This window comes from Harpia harpyja, chromosome 7 (genome assembly GCF_026419915.1).
Source record: "Harpia harpyja isolate bHarHar1 chromosome 7, bHarHar1 primary haplotype, whole genome shotgun sequence".
NCBI classification, from domain to species: Eukaryota; Metazoa; Chordata; class Aves; order Accipitriformes; family Accipitridae; genus Harpia; species Harpia harpyja.
This window is the reverse complement of record NC_068946.1, coordinates 34,274,688-34,292,053: the sequence shown is the minus strand read 5'-3', so window position 1 is coordinate 34,292,053 and position 17,366 is coordinate 34,274,688. Positions and strand designations below refer to the sequence as shown.

At 36.9% G+C, this 17,366-nt stretch overlaps 2 protein-coding genes across 7 annotated transcripts in view; one reads left to right on the top strand and one right to left on the bottom strand.

The window, feature by feature from the left end:
- DYNC1I2 (dynein cytoplasmic 1 intermediate chain 2) overlaps positions 1–3,243 on the top strand; it is a 30,850-nt gene extending 27,607 nt beyond the window's left edge. For all 6 annotated transcript variants that reach the window (XM_052791883.1, XM_052791881.1, XM_052791882.1 and 3 more), the window contains 3 exons: positions 181–321; positions 1,337–1,462; positions 2,174–3,243. In XM_052791883.1, coding sequence (XP_052647843.1) covers positions 181–321; positions 1,337–1,462; positions 2,174–2,287 — 381 coding nt within the window. In that variant the 3' untranslated portion in view covers positions 2,288–3,243. The remainder of the gene's footprint in view (positions 1–180; positions 322–1,336; positions 1,463–2,173) is intronic.
- A 2,485-nt stretch (positions 3,244–5,728) lies between these two features.
- Positions 5,729–17,366, bottom strand: part of SLC25A12 (solute carrier family 25 member 12) — a 52,208-nt gene continuing 40,570 nt past the window's right edge. Inside the window, exons 14-18 of the mRNA XM_052791876.1 lie at positions 11,724–11,864; positions 9,600–9,738; positions 7,131–7,289; positions 6,851–6,941; positions 5,729–6,343 (exon numbers count right to left, since the gene is read on the bottom strand). Coding sequence (XP_052647836.1) covers positions 6,154–6,343; positions 6,851–6,941; positions 7,131–7,289; positions 9,600–9,738; positions 11,724–11,864 — 720 coding nt within the window. The 3' untranslated portion in view covers positions 5,729–6,153. The remainder of the gene's footprint in view (positions 6,344–6,850; positions 6,942–7,130; positions 7,290–9,599; positions 9,739–11,723; positions 11,865–17,366) is intronic.

Sequence of the window (17,366 nt, the reverse complement as noted above, 5' to 3'; positions counted from 1 at the left end):
AATAATAGCATTAATTTTGGGCTGCTTTTTGGAGAGGCATTTTTTAAAGTAAGTCAAAATGTGAATTGCTTTTTAGTTATTGCTGATAATGCTGTTGGAATTCCGTATTTTGCTTTACCCGTTAGCTTTATAGTTTTGAAGTGCAGAGTTTGGGTATTGCATTACGTTTGCTTTTTTCAGAATAACAAACCTCTCTACTCCTTTGAAGACAACTCAGATTATGTTTATGATGTGATGTGGTCTCCAACTCACCCTGCCTTGTTTGCCTGTGTGGATGGGATGGGCAGGCTTGACCTGTGGAATCTCAACAATGATACTGAGGTGAGGCAGTCAGGTTAACAGTCAAATGTAGCTGGAAAGGTGTTTGTACACTTTGGGGGAAAACGTGTCAGGAGTTTACCATAGTGTTTTGGTCTGGTTTTTTGTTGTTGTTCTTAAATATTCTGTACTTCCAGTAGTTTCTGTGTAATAAGTATCATTCTTTGATTACAAGGTTGTAATTCAGATGACTCCTCATAATGAATGACAGTGGTAATTAACTTGTTTTACCTGTAGCACAAGTGCAAAACATCTGTTGGTGTAACACTGATCCATGTTGTGAAAGTGATTATAGACCTCCCCCAGTATGACCTTGGCAGCCTATAGCTTAACAGTGTGAACAAACCTGTTACCCACGCACCACTGTTGTTCCTATTGCCATATTACTATTGCAGTGAAATTGTAATTTGTTTCTAAACTTAGAGAATTGAATGTTTGGGTTTTCTAGTGTGAGTTATAAACTTAATTATAGTATGAATCTTTTCTGAGATTTAAACTTCTTGGATGTAGGTGACAGGAAGAACCTGACAGATACTTGGTACTTAAATCTCACCTTCTTAAAACTGCATATAGAAGAAAGAGCAGTTCTGTAGGAGCAATATGCCAGCCTATGGCTTCAAATTGGAATTACCCGGTTCTAGCCTTTGGACAGGATTTGACCTGCTAAAGCAGCTGACTTCATCCCTGCCTTCTGTCATATCTTTCTTGAGATCCCAGGGTTCCTCCTTGCTGTCTGACTGAATGCATGTCTAGGCCTCCTGCCTCATGACAAGAGTGCAGATGTGCTTTTTGATAAAGGATGTTTGTACTTTGGCCAAGGGACAGAAGATGTGTTGTTTTGGTCATGTCACTGGTGATAGCTTAAGGCCACTGAGAGTCTTTGAGATTTACGTACTCTGCCTCAGCTGAAATGTTGGGCACTTCTTTTGATACAACACTGAGGGACTAGGTGTGTTCTATAATCTCTACTTTATGGAATCCTCATGCATTTTTGGCAATGTGTTTTAAATGGATACAGGTGCCAACTGCAAGCATTACTGTGGAGGGCAATCCTGCTCTGAACCGTGTGAGATGGACGCATTCTGGGAGAGAGATTGCTGTAGGTGATTCAGAGGGACAAATAGTTATATATGATGTGGGAGAGGTATGTATACCATTTATCGTGCAAAGTACGTTACAAAACACTCAAGTTTCTTTGACTTTTATTTAGCAACTTGCTTTTAACTTTTTTCCCCTGTGATTAGAGGAATAATGTTTAATTTTTATTTTCAAATTAATGTTTCCTTTTTGTGTCTATTTCAGGTATTCTAGCATAACTTTTTAGCATGCTATCTGGCAGCCAATCAAAAAATAAAAACATTATTGTAAGGCTGGTGAAATAAGATGAAAGAATCAGTGGGTTGGTTTGTAGAGATTTTATCTTTATAACTGGCACATGTGAATTCTGACCATAGCTTGAGAAGTACTGAACAAAAAATTTTGCAGTGAAGCAGTCTTGACTTTGTTCCTACAGTGAAGCTGTTGCTATTGCAAGTATGTGTACTGCAGTAGTATGTAACTAATTGATGGGATGATGATACGGCATTAGTAGTGCCTTTGGAGGCAGTCTCTCATATGGAGACCTATCATGCGAGCTTGTGATAGTACCATTACATACTTAAATACCAGATTCTCAAATTCTGCTTCTTTTATTAGTTAGAGCTTTTGATGTTCAGACTATTTTAAAAGTTACACTAAGTAAAGGTAAGCTTTTCTGTTGGAACCTCTTCTGAATATTACTTAAGCACTCTGCTGTTCAAAATGAGCTCAGTTTTTATTTATAAGTAGGTTTAAATAACATTTTCTTTGTCAACAGCAAGTTGCCGTTCCACGCAGTGATGAGTGGACTCGATTTGGTCGAACGCTGGCAGAAATAAATGCTAACAGAGCTGATGCAGAAGAGGAAGCTGCAACCCGCATACCAGCGTAGATCATTAAAAATAGGCAGCAGTGGTAGACTTGTGAATGATTTGATGCAAATCTTAAAAAGTGTAAGCATGTGTCAGTTCAAATAATAGCTTAAGGGAGGAATATATGGATTCAGCTATGGACTTTGAAATGTATTAAGATCACTGAAAATCTGATCTTGCATTGTCACTTTTTATATATAAATTACAAGCACATTCTTGGATTTGTGTACCTTTTAATACAGTTAACTTTGACTTTGCAAGGAACTTCTTTTGCTGAAACACTAACCTGATGTAAATTTACTATTGGGCTTCTGAAATTTCCACTTTGTAACAGTATCTATTTCTGAAAAGTAAAAGTTCTGTTTCTAAACTAAACTTTCTATATTACACAGACTAACCTTCATTAGGTAGTAAATTTCTGAAGCATTCTTTAATTTGAACTCTTCAAATTACCCATGGATATGCATGCATGTGTTCCAAGTAAGTTTCATTGTTTATATATAGATAAGCCTCAGACTCTGATAGTGGGTAATATATATGAATAAAAATTTGTCTGTAGTTACAAACTTGATAATTGGACCTGAATTAATGAAATACGTATTTAATAATAATGAGTTCTTTTGTTTGAATTGGTACATTAAAAGGAGAGACTGATTCATAAATAAATATTATATGAGCACTTGTCAGCTGCCCTGACCCCTAATCTGTGTCCCTTCAGTAGTTTGAAAGTAGAGAGTTCCTGGGAGCTGCTGGTTTCATTTTACTACACACATCAAGGAGTTGTTTTCTGCCCCTGACCTCCACTTCCTACTGTAGCAATCAGGCAAAAGGAAAAAGGTTACTGTTGTCAAAGTTTTCTTTTCCAAAGGATAAGGAACTAGATCTTCACTTAATTTCTGTAGCATGATGATTTGCATTCTGATAACTACAGACTTGCTACTGATTTTCCGTATTAAGTTAAAGAAAGACGTTTTCATTGCTTTTTTAATGTTTTTATTGAAACAAAACCTCTCAATGGCTTGAAACAGAATGGTTGGAATTTTTGTTAAATTTTTTTAATACATCTTTCTTAGGACATTATAAAGTTTCCCATTGAGACGGGGTTTGGGTTTCAGGTTTGGGGAGGGGGGGTATTGTTTGTGGGGTTTTGGTTTTTTAGTAAATATTCTGACTTGTACTAAGTGGGCACTAAACCAATATTGGTTTCTTTAACTTACGACTCTAGGTTTGTTTCTGGTATTCTTAATCTGCTACAAGCTTATGGCTTTGCCAGAAGAGCTGTTTTATATGCTTAGAAGTAGGAAATAGGTTTATATTCTTTAATCAGCTTTATGTCCAGAAGTATTCTTATTGTTCCTTCATTGTTTGTGTTTTAAGTTGTGGGGGTTTTTTTTTTCTATTTCTCCTTGTCTCAGTTCTGTTACAAGCAGCTCTTAAGAGACACAGGCAGCAGTAACAGCAGTTCTGCCTTCAGGAGGTTCTCGTTTTCAGTGGGTTTGAAAGTGAAATTTATTTGGCTTCCACTGGTGTTGGCTTGTCAAAAGTCCCCCCCCTCTTTTTAATGCAAAGTCATGCTGTTCAGTTTTATGTTTACTTTGTATGTTTTCCTGAACCTGAGGAGAGCAGCTATCTGTTCAGTTGAGAAACATGTGAACTATATAAAGAACAGGCACACCATGTGATGATTTTTACCCTTTAGGCACAAGAATTCTTAACAAGCAGAATGTTCTGTTGTCTTGCTGGGTTTTTTGGCAGGGGGAGGCAGGGGGGTGGGTGTTTGGTGTTTTGGGTTTTTTTACTGAGATTATTACTTCTTATTTAATAATACATTTCCTTCAGATTTATCTACTGTATTTCTGAAAATATAAGGCTTTCTTTCAATGGATTGTGGCAGAAACATATAGGTCATATGGCATTAGTTTTACATAATTTCAACCTTTTAATAATTTTCAATGAACTATTCTGTATTCATTCCTGCTTGTGTTCCTCCCTCACAAAACAGTTGAGTACAGGTTAAAGATATTGTAAAACCCATACCTGCAACATTACGAGAGCAACAGTGATGCTAGATACTGTAAACGATCATTCTGGGAGCCACACTGTCTGGTTTTGGAGCTGTAAGAAACACAAATGCTATCTCGCATTGTAAAGTATCCTAAGGCCTTGATCAAGCCAGTCAACAAGCTGTGACTAAGATTAAATGCCAGTAGGTACCTACCATTTTTCTATCTATTTAGAAAATGCAGAACGAAATAAGTAGATATGGCAGAGAGTTCCTGGGAAGCCTGTCTCTAGAAAACTCCACAGAACAGGTAATTCTTTAAACAGAAAAAAACAAAGACTGGAAGCCTTCTAATGGGGTTACATATATGCATGTTGCAGAATAGTGATCAAACTCCCAAGTTCAATGTATTCTAACCTTTAGCTCACTAAATATTATTCAGCACCAAAAGATTTTGCATCTTGCTTAGAGGCTAGAACTGAAGAAAGGCTTGTCTGTTTGTAGTGTTTAGTTTTTAAGAAGCCACTAACTAACTTAGAAGCCACTAAAACTCTTCATATTGGCCTGCTGTCACCAGAGCAAGAAAACAGCAGAACCTCAAATCAGTTTATACCACTGGGATACACTGTACTCCAGCATGTTTAATCCTGAAAGAAACATGTAAAACTAAAGATTGAAGGTTGTCATACTTCAGTAAGCAAGGCTGGAAACCCACCCATTTCTTTTCTGGCTGTAGGGGTAGTATAACTACTTTTCTTCTAGGACTAGAAATCTAGACACCCCTATTTCCTCTGACATTTTTGCATTTAAAAATTACACCCGATAAACTTTTGGCAGACATTAGGCCAGAAATAGTTCAAGCTTTTCCTTTCTCCTCTCCTTTTACTTAGCCTTCCACTCAACTGGAAATCTAAACAATCAGTTTTGCACATAAAAGGAATGTAAAAGTCGGTGTGGGTTTTTTTTTTTTTCCAGAATAACCTGATTTTTTAATGGTAAAACAATCTAGAAATAAAGAGAATGCCCTCACTTTTTTATAAAAAAAACTTCCATTCTGGAAAAAAGCACTCTGAGTAATAAATCCTGTAAAAATTCTTGAGTCTGCTAATACCTGGCAAATACCTCATTGTGTGATAGATCTTACCTCTATGGTAGTGTATTTATCACACATTTAGTATTAACATGTATTTCGAGGGAATTCCTTGTTACAAAGTAGTACTGCAAAATAAAATATTGCATGTGCTTATCTAATTCCTATGTTCTTTTACAAGGCAGCACATTGCATTTTAATATCTTTGCTGTAACTAGCAGTGAAATGCATTCCTTCAGAGGCTATGTTCTGTACTGTACATTCATTAAATGGGTGCATCTGATCTTTAGATTTTAATCTGTAATCTGTGGAGGGAAAAAAAACCCCACACTGAACAACTTCTCTATAAACACAAAGTAGTGAACTGACTTAAGTGTTTTTAAATATTTTATTGTTGTGATTGTTAACAAAACACCTTCAAAACATTCTGTACATTTCAAACTATTTTGAACTGCAATACCCATTATATAAATGTATGTATATAGATGCCATGATGTCTCTGTACAAAGATGTACAATATGTACAGTAACATTAAATGCAAGCTGTGCAAGGCAAAGTCTAGGCTACAGATTCATGCCACTGGTTAAAACAAGGCATAGAACCACAGCTTCAATCAGTTTCTTTTGTGCAAATAAAATAAATGCAGGTATGTATTAATATTAGAAAGGAGTAATTAGATTTGCAAGCTCAGTTCAGCTAGAACAACATGCAGCTGACTGGAAGAAATACAGTACTACTCTTGTGAACTTTTTTCCACTGCATCACTTTGTTAGGTTGAAACATCTTTTCAGGATTCAGCTGCTACCTTTTGGCTGAGCCAAGGTGATGCCAGGAGATCGAAACTTAGGAAGATATAAACCAAATTTATTTTCTATACCAGCAAATGTAGCTGTAGCAAGTCTGTATCCACCTATGTGCTCAGGGTTAACAGGAGGAAGATCTGAAATTCGAGTTTTTGGGGTAGGTTCTGATCCGGAAGGTTTGCTGTTTGAAGAAAGAAAAAGAAAAAAAAGCCTTTCCTTTATTTAAAGTGTTTTCTTAAGCCTGAATAACTTTACAAAAGATAGACTAAATACTTAAGGCTTTTGTCTGAGTATGGAAGACTGTTAAAGCTGACCTTAATTAATTCACTTCTCTGGTCTAGTAAAGTAAGTTGAGTTCTGACCACTACTTAATGGGAAATCAAGGCCAAAAGTGAAGCTACATTTTTACTGATAGCTTTGTAAATTCTTTTAACTTCCACTGGCACAGGGAAAATAGAGTGGAAATACAAATTTTATGTAGTGTATTAAAATAAATATGAAATGGCTCTTTCTCTTCTCATCTGTTTAGTATTAACAGGTGAGTTTGTCTCAATTATATGAGGAGGGGGGGATTTTTTTGCACACCACAGGTGTTCAAAGTCAGCAAGTTTAAGAGGTCCCATGTATGAAAAAAAGTAAGGTCTTTAACTTGGCCGTTTTTTTCCAAAAAAGCAAATATTTGACTTACATGCCTCCAAAATCGACATAAAACCATCGCTGCAGAAGTTCATAAGTGACCAAAGTAACACCAAACTGGGGTGAAGATCTGAACACACGAGCTGTTAAATAGTACAAATCGTAGTGTCAAAGAAAAAAATTTCTCAGGAGAGAAGCTAAACATTTTTAACAAGAGGTTATGTTTTTCAGAATCAAACCTTGTAACTACTGCTCTAATTTGAGTCCTTAACAAAGCAAGTGCTAATTTGCAGATTCGGGGTGAGCCTTAATACTGAGAGTGCATTTCTCACCTCCAGCTCCCTTCCAAAAAGCCGAAGGGCCTTCTTCCCTTAGAATCTTTCCAAAGCAGTCGATAACTCCACTGTATGTTGTCTGACCAGCGCGAGCTGCCACTTGCAGTCTTGTCTTGATGACATCAGCAGGGGTTACCAAAGAAGCAGCAGGCACACCTTTTAGAAGAAAACCACATTTAATTTGCACACAGAATCTTGTAAAAGATGAAACACTTCTAACTGAAAAATACAACTGCAAACTTTAATTTTTTGCAAGGATTAGACATTACTAAAAATGCAAGTTCTTACACTTGATGCTAATATAAACTGTTGTGCTTGGTATAATTGTTTTGAGTTTCTTCTAAATTTAAAGGCTATAACTGATAGTAAAGAAAATAATAATAAACTATCAACAGCAATTCTCTCAACATCTTCTAGTGGTTTGTCATTATCAGTAGTTTCAAAAAGATAAGAGAAGCACTTTTAAATTCACACATATGCTATATATGTAATAAGAGATATCCATGACAAAAATTAGTTGTGCAACCTTACTGTATTTGTTAATACTCTACAACATATTTTGCACATTACATAGATGATTGATGTGGGAAGTTGAATCCTACACATCCATTTGTTAAAGGTGTTAATAAGAAAACTACTACTTAAAACACCTATTCTACAGAAATATGTCTGTACTGCTGTTTGGACTGTTCTGTAGGAGAATAGATGCTGCTTACTTCAACAGGCAAGCCATAAAAAGACTGAGGACAATGAAGGTGTTTTACAAGCCTGCTTAGTACCAACAGCGTGATAATAGCCAACAGTGATGGAAGAACAAATCTCCACTTCCAAGGCACCACTCAGCTTTCTAGTCAAAGGAAAGGAGAAAGTTTTCAGAAATGTACTCCACAGTATACAACTGTGTTATCTGAGATATTTCTGAATACTTCTGAATGCTGTAAAAATGTCATCCTCTTAAGAAGAGGAACCATCATCTTAGAATTTTGAAATTGATTTTGACTTCTGTTGAACTTTTTTACAATTGGTTAATATTGAATTAAAAATTTAACAAGTCACCGATTTGCATAGGTGATCATAAACTTTGAAGTGTTGCTGATCACTTCAGGATGTTTTAGAGGAAAACAGAAGCAATATAGTTAAGCCTACAAGCATATGCTAATTGCAACCATATGCAGATTTTCCTTTACAGGCAAGTATGTTCAGACTGTATTCTTCCCTACTGCACATGCGTAACAGGAATAGATCGAGCAATCGGGAATTTGAAATTTGAAATTCAGAAAGGCAGACTCCTGTACGTGCTATAAAACTAGGCCTACAAGATGTACACGCATTTTTAATAGGGTTCATCACTTAGTATGGGTGACCCAGAAACATTAATCAAACAAACGAAGAGAAGCTGTGAAGCCTGTAATGTAAAAACAGTGAGTCTTTGTATGAGATACAAGTTAAATAATAATATTTGTATGTGCTTCTATGAGTACAGTAAGCTAAATAATTTTCCATTCCTGGCAGCTCTGCATTACTTGAGAATAAACAGGGCGACGAATCTGTTAGTAGTTTCCTAGCTGGTGTCTCCCTTCCGTCTGGCACGAGGAACCTACCAACTGGCAAAGAGCAGGTGCGGCCAAGCTCTGTATCAAGTCCAATATGGGAAACTGCTCTTTACACACGGATGGCTCATGACTGATGTATATATAGTGATTCCTTACGACTGTAACAAGTAACAAAAGGTCCGGTCAGCCACTGATGTTTCTAAACTGCACAGATTCCAACACTGAATCGTTCACAATTGAGAGGCTGCAGATACCTGGTTTTCATCCTAGTGATCCACTCTGTGGCAGTGCAGAATCTGGCCATCTGTATCCGTGTTTTTAGATGACCACCACTACAGTTCCTACTTCTATTATTTTTATACCACTTGCCATTTAGTAAAAACAACGTTTTATCACCACTGCATATTCTCTTTATACTAAACATTTTTTAGAAGCCTTAAAATATTTTAAATTTCAGAGTATGATACTTTAACTTCAGCTTCTTTACAAACTAATGCCCTATTTTTAGCAATTACATTTGAACAAAGTTTCTTCTCAGTTATTCAGGAATCCAAAACTAGGTAAGTCATTTTCTCCTTAGCTCTTATGATCTCTCATCTTATGTTCATCAAAGATTCAAATTAGCCTTCAACTCTGAGAGCACTGTAACAAGTAAAACCCCATTGAGACAGACAGATCAAATTTGACTACAAGTTGCTGAGCTGCATTACGCTGTTTATCCACATTATGCAAATGTAATTAGCTCTCATCAAAATTACATCACCTCCCACTAAGGATAACAGTGATCAAATTTAGATTAAATCAGATACAATGGTACAGTACCCTTCCTTTATATGGGGCTACTGAATGAATATTAAATATGGCTCACTAAAAGAAAAAAAAATTACTTCTAGAAAACATTCTGTAAAATTACCTGCAATGGCTCCAGCTGCAAGGAGATGAAGCCCTCCCACATGGCCATTTTCATCAGCAAGCATCAGTTTACTATGAGCATAAACAGGAAAGTAGATTGCAGAAAAGGGAATGTCTCTGAGGAAACATGCTTTGGCACCCTGTCACATAGAAAAAGAGACATAATACAAATCAATTTTGTAAACAAGATTAAAATTGATACCCAGCAAGCAGCTTGAGCCCAAGAAGTAGCAACTCTTTTGATCTACCAGGTAAATAACACAGAAAATAAAACGTCTCAGGAAACAGAAGATGTAGGGTTGAGCTTGAAAAAAGAATAAAGCACATCTAAAGTAAGTTTCTAGAATGAGGAAGAGTCAAGGTTCATGTCTAATTTCGGTAAGCAATATGTGACATCAATCCTCACATCAGTACCTAGGATAAATACCTTTTACATACGATGTGTCCAAATGCGATGAAGAAAGTGACAAAGGTCTGTCCTTATGTCTTGCTGACAACCACCACAACCATGGAAGCAGCAAGACAAGTCTTTGCATGCCATTTTTTCCGCCAAACACAAAAGCACTACTAAAACACCAGTGAGAACTGTAAGACCTCATACTGATCTCCACCGATCATCATCTGGTTGACTGAAAAAGCTGTACTGGAAGGTTAGCAAAAAGAGGGAAACTGCTGCAAAATGGGAAACATTTAGTAAGGGGAAGATACAGGGAGACAAAACTGGCAGCCTACAGTAATAGTGCAAGGAGTAGCTCCTGGCCACAAACTAGCGTTAAAGAGTTCCTTTAACAGAACTTTGCATGGTGTAAAAACAGTGGAATACTCATAATAAAACATATCTAATATTCTTCTTTTAGTAACTTCAGTCATCAGTCTGCTACCAAATAAAATAACTCCTGTACAAAGCTCAAATAAGCCCTTGTACGTCCAAAAATCTCATTTGCATACCCCGAAAGCATGCACTATACAAAAACACCACTCCTTGCCTAAATACCCAACCGGTATACTCCAAGCCAGCAGCCTCCACACAATGGACCCACCCGATGCCAGTCACCCAGTAGTGATATTAACAGACAGCACACATCACAAACCCTACGTGGCTTAAGCAGAAGACCTGCTGTAGAGAAATATGTTCCTTCAATTATTTTCACGCAGATACTTTATGCTCTAAAATAAGTTCTTACAGTTCTTCACAAATGATAATGCAATTCTAAAGATCAGGAGAATTTTTAGTAAGCTCAATTGTTTAATCACTGCAAACAGAAATGGTAATTTTGTCCCATGTACCAAAACACCTATGATCTTTAGGAAATGTAGTGGTCATGAATCTCATCTACTGAATTCAAAACAAAAGCATCAGCTCTAAAAGTAAATTTGCACATTTTTACAGTATTATTGCAGGTCTATGGACAAATCATGTAAAATGACATTTTGTAAGTGCACAGCTAATACAACTGCTGAATTTACGTATTACCCCTTGCACTGGCAGAAGATACAGGAAGAAATACTCTTCCTTGTTTAAGAAAACTAATAGCTTCTGCTCCATTACATCTGATCTGTAATGATGGCAGTAAGTATACCTGCAGGGAAGGAATCTGTTGACTGGCATTCTGCTGAAATACAGTACAGTATGGGCTTTTTTTTTGTTATTGACAAATCCCACCACTTAACTTCTTAAAAATCTGAATCCTACTAAACTCCACTACTGTTTCACTGCCATCAAATTATTAAGACAAAGAGAATATCCTGCTGCAAAGATAACAATAGAGATAACAGAGATTCAAAATAAACGTAAGAAAAACACACAGCGAAAGCTAAAGAAACTTTTCACAAAACCCCACCAAACGAAATGATCAGTGCCAGAAGACAGCAGGTCTGCAATACAGGACTCCCTGTAGCTTGGCATAAAAGCCCAAAGGATAGAATGGGGGAGTAGTTTTTTGTATCCCACTGCCTTAATATAGAAGTGGGTTTTCTTCAGTTTTCCACTGTGGGGCTGCCCTGCAGGAAGAAATTGGTTTTAAATTCAAAAGATGTCTTTGTTTTTAACAGTTTTTGTTACAACAGTATAAAAGTTTAGCATAAAACATAAAATGGTGAAGCTGCTCAAAGCAGAAATACATACCTTATAAAGACCAAGAACGCCTAAATCTTTTATAACAGAGAGGGCACTGACTCTGGGTCCTGTAGTAATTTCTCCTGCTACCTGCAACCGAATCTTTACAATCTCCAGAGGATTAGTGAAGATGACCTGGGAAGCTCCTGCCTGCAAACCCAAGAAAAAGAAAGTAAATTGCATTACTAGAGCATGTGGTGACAGGTTGACTTCTGCAAGGTGCTGAGTGCCTTCATTTCTTACCGCATTGGCTGATATTCTCATGTAAAGATATACAAGAGATATTTAATAAAGCACCTGTCTGCAAGTTAAAAGCCCTGAATCAGAAATCATGGGTTTGTACGAAATAAATTTTTACATTTATATATTTATAGTCCACAGAGGTGGATTAACTCAGTTTGTCTCTGCTTTTCTCCTTGATACCACTTTCTAAAAGTTGTGGTTGTGTTTAAAAGTCTATCAGATATTTCATGAAATACTAAACTAAAATAATCACTAGACTTGTGCTACTAGAGCATCAAACACATATAAAGACAACCTTATGTTTATTCAATAATAATCCATCACCAATGTGTAGACATGTTATTTGCATTTAGTGGTGATGCTGTTTAAGAAGTAAATTTGCATTTAATGGTGTAATTTTAAATTATTAGAAAAGGTGTTTGGAGTTTTGTTTAGCAGCCTTTAATTGTCCTAAGTGGAAACAAAATATAAAATTTAAATAGGAAGAGCAACATTTCAAAATATGATACTAGATAGAAACAGGAGTCATTATCTTTCTCTGAGCTGAGCATGACAGATTTTACATGCAGGAAATATTCTGTTAGCAGTGCTGAAGGACTATTCTTGCAAAGCAATAGTGTTGCAGAGCTGCTTCAGATTCTGCACTTTAACCAAAGACCTTCAAAGAACTGTGTTTCAGATTTGAGAGAGATTCAATCTGACAGTTCAGTTTCAGAAGCACGTAAACCTATTTAAAATGACGTTTAGATTTCTCCCTGGTTTGCTGTAGGTACTACCATTCATTTCTGGAGAAGTGTGTGGTTAATCACAAAACAGCTAAATTTTACTAAGCTTTCTTTTTCCCCCCTCTTCCTAAGTCACCTTTTTTCATTTAAAAATTAAAACCACTTCCTTAAAATTTATGGCATATAACCACTTGAATACAGCCAACTTTAAAAAGCATTTCTTCCACAATCTAAAAGCTGCTCTTAAATCTGATCTATTCCTCCAACCCATCAAACTTTACTGAAGGAAAAAGATGCAGAACATCTGCAATTAAAGCTTTTTTCCACTTCCAAACTGCCCAGGAAATAAACTCTCTTTGTGATGCTCGGGGTGTTTGTGGGTGTGGGTGAAGTAAAATCAATAGTCTGCTACAGCACCTCCTGGACAGCACGCATGGTGTTCTCTGCTAATTGATTCAGAACTAATGAACGCTAATCCTTTCTGCCTATAGCACAATCTTCCTCTCTCCAGCAGCAGGCAGAATAAACTTGAGATTAGTGTTGAAGCATGCCTTAGAAGTTCGTAACTTGAATTATTCTAGACTTGAGACAAAAGAGCATTGCAAACCTCAACAGCTCTGACTGAGAACGACCAGGCACTTGGGTACCATCTACGGGATAGGGGGCACGAAGCATCAAAATCTTCACTGACCAAGCACCCGATACTTCACTGAACCTTTGCTGAGCACACTGCCATCCTTTAATTGCAAGCACCGTTTATTACTTCACTCAATGTTGACATTTAGAATCATCATTGTTATGGCTTTACTAAAGCACCTTGACCCAAACAGTGGGAGATCAACTCCTGCTTTTGCTTATTATCTCCACTGTAGTAGTTACCGTCTTTAACACTTCCCACTCAAATAATCAGTCTAGGTTGTTAATCTTCCGTTTTATTCTCTCGCTTCTTCACCTCTCTGAAAGAAAATCAAAGCCTACATTTTTGTGGACATTTACTGTAACCATCAGGAAGATCACTAGAACTCCCAGACCAGCCAAACTGATCCCATCTTCTCTGTTCCTTGGACTTACTGCACAGTGTTTACTATTACCTGACACCACTCATGTGCAAAGCCATTCTTCAGACTCTCTTTACTTCTCCTCTCACCTCTTCTTTCCCAGTTCATACACACCTATACATGCAAGATGAAATGGCTGTCCTGCTAGGCCAAGTTCCAATCTAAATAAAATTTGCATCTGGCAAGTTCTGTTAAACAATAACCAATTTTTTTGTTCATATTGCACTAAACAGAAAACCATTTTCAAATGTTTCTCATTTCCCTACATAATTTTTTAAAATAATTTTGGTAGATAAAACACTAAGCAGAATGCTCTTACTACATAATATAACGCACCACACAAAAAATTCAAATAACTTTAACTTTAGACACTAAGCTAGAAATTCACTCCTTCTAGACAATTACCAGCTACCTGCCTATTACATATGCATTCTTTGTTTACATATGTATGTGAAATTCCATTTTTTATTTTCAATGTTATAAATTAGCACATCCTGCAGAGCAGCCAAAATAACTCTTCCTATTTGCCTAACACCCACTATAGAAACACAAATAGGCCAATTCATAAACATTTCCATTTTCTACCCTGAATTCAATCTTCCTGTAATTAACATTCTCCTCTCCTAGGTGCCCAACTGCCTACATTTCTGTTAAAATCAGCAACAGCCCTCTTCTAATACAGAAATGACAAGAGAAGACTCTAAACACAACACATTTAATAATTTAGTAGCAATACTAATTATATATACAATGTTACAAATTGTATGTAGTTAATACAGGTTTATATATTATGACAATATTAATATTAAAATATTACTTGATGATTGGGTTATTGAGCAAAATAAAATATAAGGAAAATCCTAACATATACTTATATTATCAGTAGAAAACCATCTGAAAAGCTCTTTAATTATATTAACACTTTGAACATTGAGTATTTACAGTGTTGACAAACTTCTTGACAGGCAGCTTTCTCAAAAAGAGCTGTAACTGTCAAGATACCCAACTCCCTATTAGCAATATGTATTTCTATCCAAGTCTTGACTTTTCATAGTGTTATACTTGGAGCTCAGCAAACTTTTCTGCACAGCAGTGATTTGATTCACATGAAGAGGAGCACTGAATTCACAGGAATTGCATAAATCTGTTAGGTCCTTAGACACATCACAAGTACAGACAAGACAAGCACTGATTTTAATACAGAACATGTAACACAAGAAAACTCACTTTTTCATTGTGTATTTTTTTTAAATGAATGCGAGGGTCATTTTTTGTTTGGTTTTGAGGTGTTTTTCAAGTAAATGGCTGCCTATCTATCTGAGGAAGAACATGTGAGGCAGAGAAGAGTGCTGCCTGGGGAACAAAGGAAGAGCACTCCCCAAAAGAGGGTGCAGAGGAGAGTGACTCAAAGGATCTCCAAATAAAAATGAACTGGGAGTGTGCAGGGTTGCAATACAAATCTCCATGCTTCTGTGCAAGTCAGTGGCAATCATTGTCATTCTTTTTCAAAATATCTTACTTCAGCTGTCAGCTATGTATGTTAAATACACGTGCACGTGTATATACACACAGAGGTATATATTGCAGTCCTTGAATTTCTTTTGAAGAAGGTGCACTAAATCTAGATTTCCCCCCCCCAAAAAACCTCCCTTCACACATAAATTACAACAGACACTTTAAAAAAGGTTGACAAATTTGTTTCTGAATGGAGGTTATTCATACACATCAAAAATACCAGTAATAAAAGCTTCTACTTAACCTTAATGTCATGTAAAATAACTCTACAAGGAGCAAATAAAGGAACTAAATCTGACAGCAAAGGTTATGAGAGAAAAGATGTAGTTTGAGATCCCACAGCAAACGCCCCATGACATGCCAAAGGCTGAAGGAAATACACAAATGACCCTGCAACATGAGACCTCTTGCCCTTTCCAATTCCACCCGAGAGGCATATGCTACAAAGGGGGAGAGGCCTATTTCAAGCCCTTCCTTCCTTCCTTCCTTCCTTCTTGAAGCCACCACATCCTGGACCACAAGTATGTCCCATACAAGCAGCTAAAATAAGATGTTACTTAAACCAGTCTAGTTTAAAAACATCAAAAAGAACTTGCACTTCTTTCTCGAGGCAAAGCTGTCATTGTTCATGCACCTACAGGAAGCTTACTGTCTTTTTTACTAAAGAATAAATTTCTCCCTAACTTTAAATGTCCACAGTCGAGATCAAGATAAAGCAGTAAAGTTTAATTCTGCTTCTAACTTTATCTGTTTAAAGTATATTAAAAGAAGTACAGTATCTTCAAAATTTTGAAGGAAAAGTACTGACAGCTATAATTCATTTTTGTGTTTGTTAAATAAAAACAGTAACATTTAAATTTTTTTTTCAAAAATAAATATTTGACACATAGCTATTTGCCTGATAAGCCTATATACATGTTTATGTGTATGTATAAATACATATGAAAAATATTTTTACAAATATACCAAAATATTTAGACTAAATGGTACATTTAATGTTTAAATATATGACTTTTAAATCAGTGGTAAATTTGGCCTTCTATGTGTATGTATGTGCAAACACACAAACACACAACCCCTAATCATCAACAGATGCATTGCCTACACCTCCAAGAAGGGTTCTTAGACCCTTTCTGTCTGGCACCCCACATCCTCTTCCTCCCTGCAGCATGAATCGGAAACATCTTTCTGATGAAACAGGATTCATCCATTCAAAATGCTAAGCACCATGCAGCTGCACTGATGGGAAGAATCCATTATTTTCCTGTGTAACTCATAGGAATTACAGCTTAAAATCACAGCATCTTTTTCTACTGTAACATTACTTATGGATCATTTACATAGCATTAGATGTCTACTTCAACATCACTTCCCAACTGAGGACAAACAGTTGTCCTACAGCATCTTGCCCTTCACAATGTACTCACATGCATCATGTGTGTAAGTTCCTTTGAGAAGCACTGTCCATATCAGGTATGCGCTCTCTGCTTCCCCAGCTGCTGTCGGGATACACGAAAGCATTGCCGAAGCCTCACTCAGTCCCCCTGCAACCCAAAGCTAATGGTAGCTGAAAACTCCAAAGGCAGGAATGCAGGCTGATCACTGAATTACAATGAAATGTAATTCAATTAATTACAATAACAGTAGGGAAAGAAATTGTTTGCTCTGAACATGCGTAAGTGTGGATAGTGCTGTTGATGATTAACAAACCAGCATACTCTCGGGAAAGTAGGAAGATGGGATATCAGTTTCATCCATCAGGGACCAGAGCCCTTTCATTGACAGGTATGACCTGACCGCTGTAACTGAGCTGCCCCACGTAGCTGTTCTGCAGATTTCAAATACAGCTACAGCTTGGGAGCAGCTGGGAATATTTGGGCTCTGACAGAGCAGACCCTACACTTCCCAAAGACATTTACATTGCCCAGCAGCTAGCAGGTAGGTTTCAAGGAGCACAGGGCACAGGCTGCCTGCGGGAGGTCCCTGCCCTGCAGTAAGGAAGGAAAGACAACAGACAGGCAGCTGACCATATGAACAGGTCACTGCGTGGGCGGATGTCTTTGTTAACGGCTACGAGAATGAAGACATTTCTTCTTGCTGGGAACGGGAGT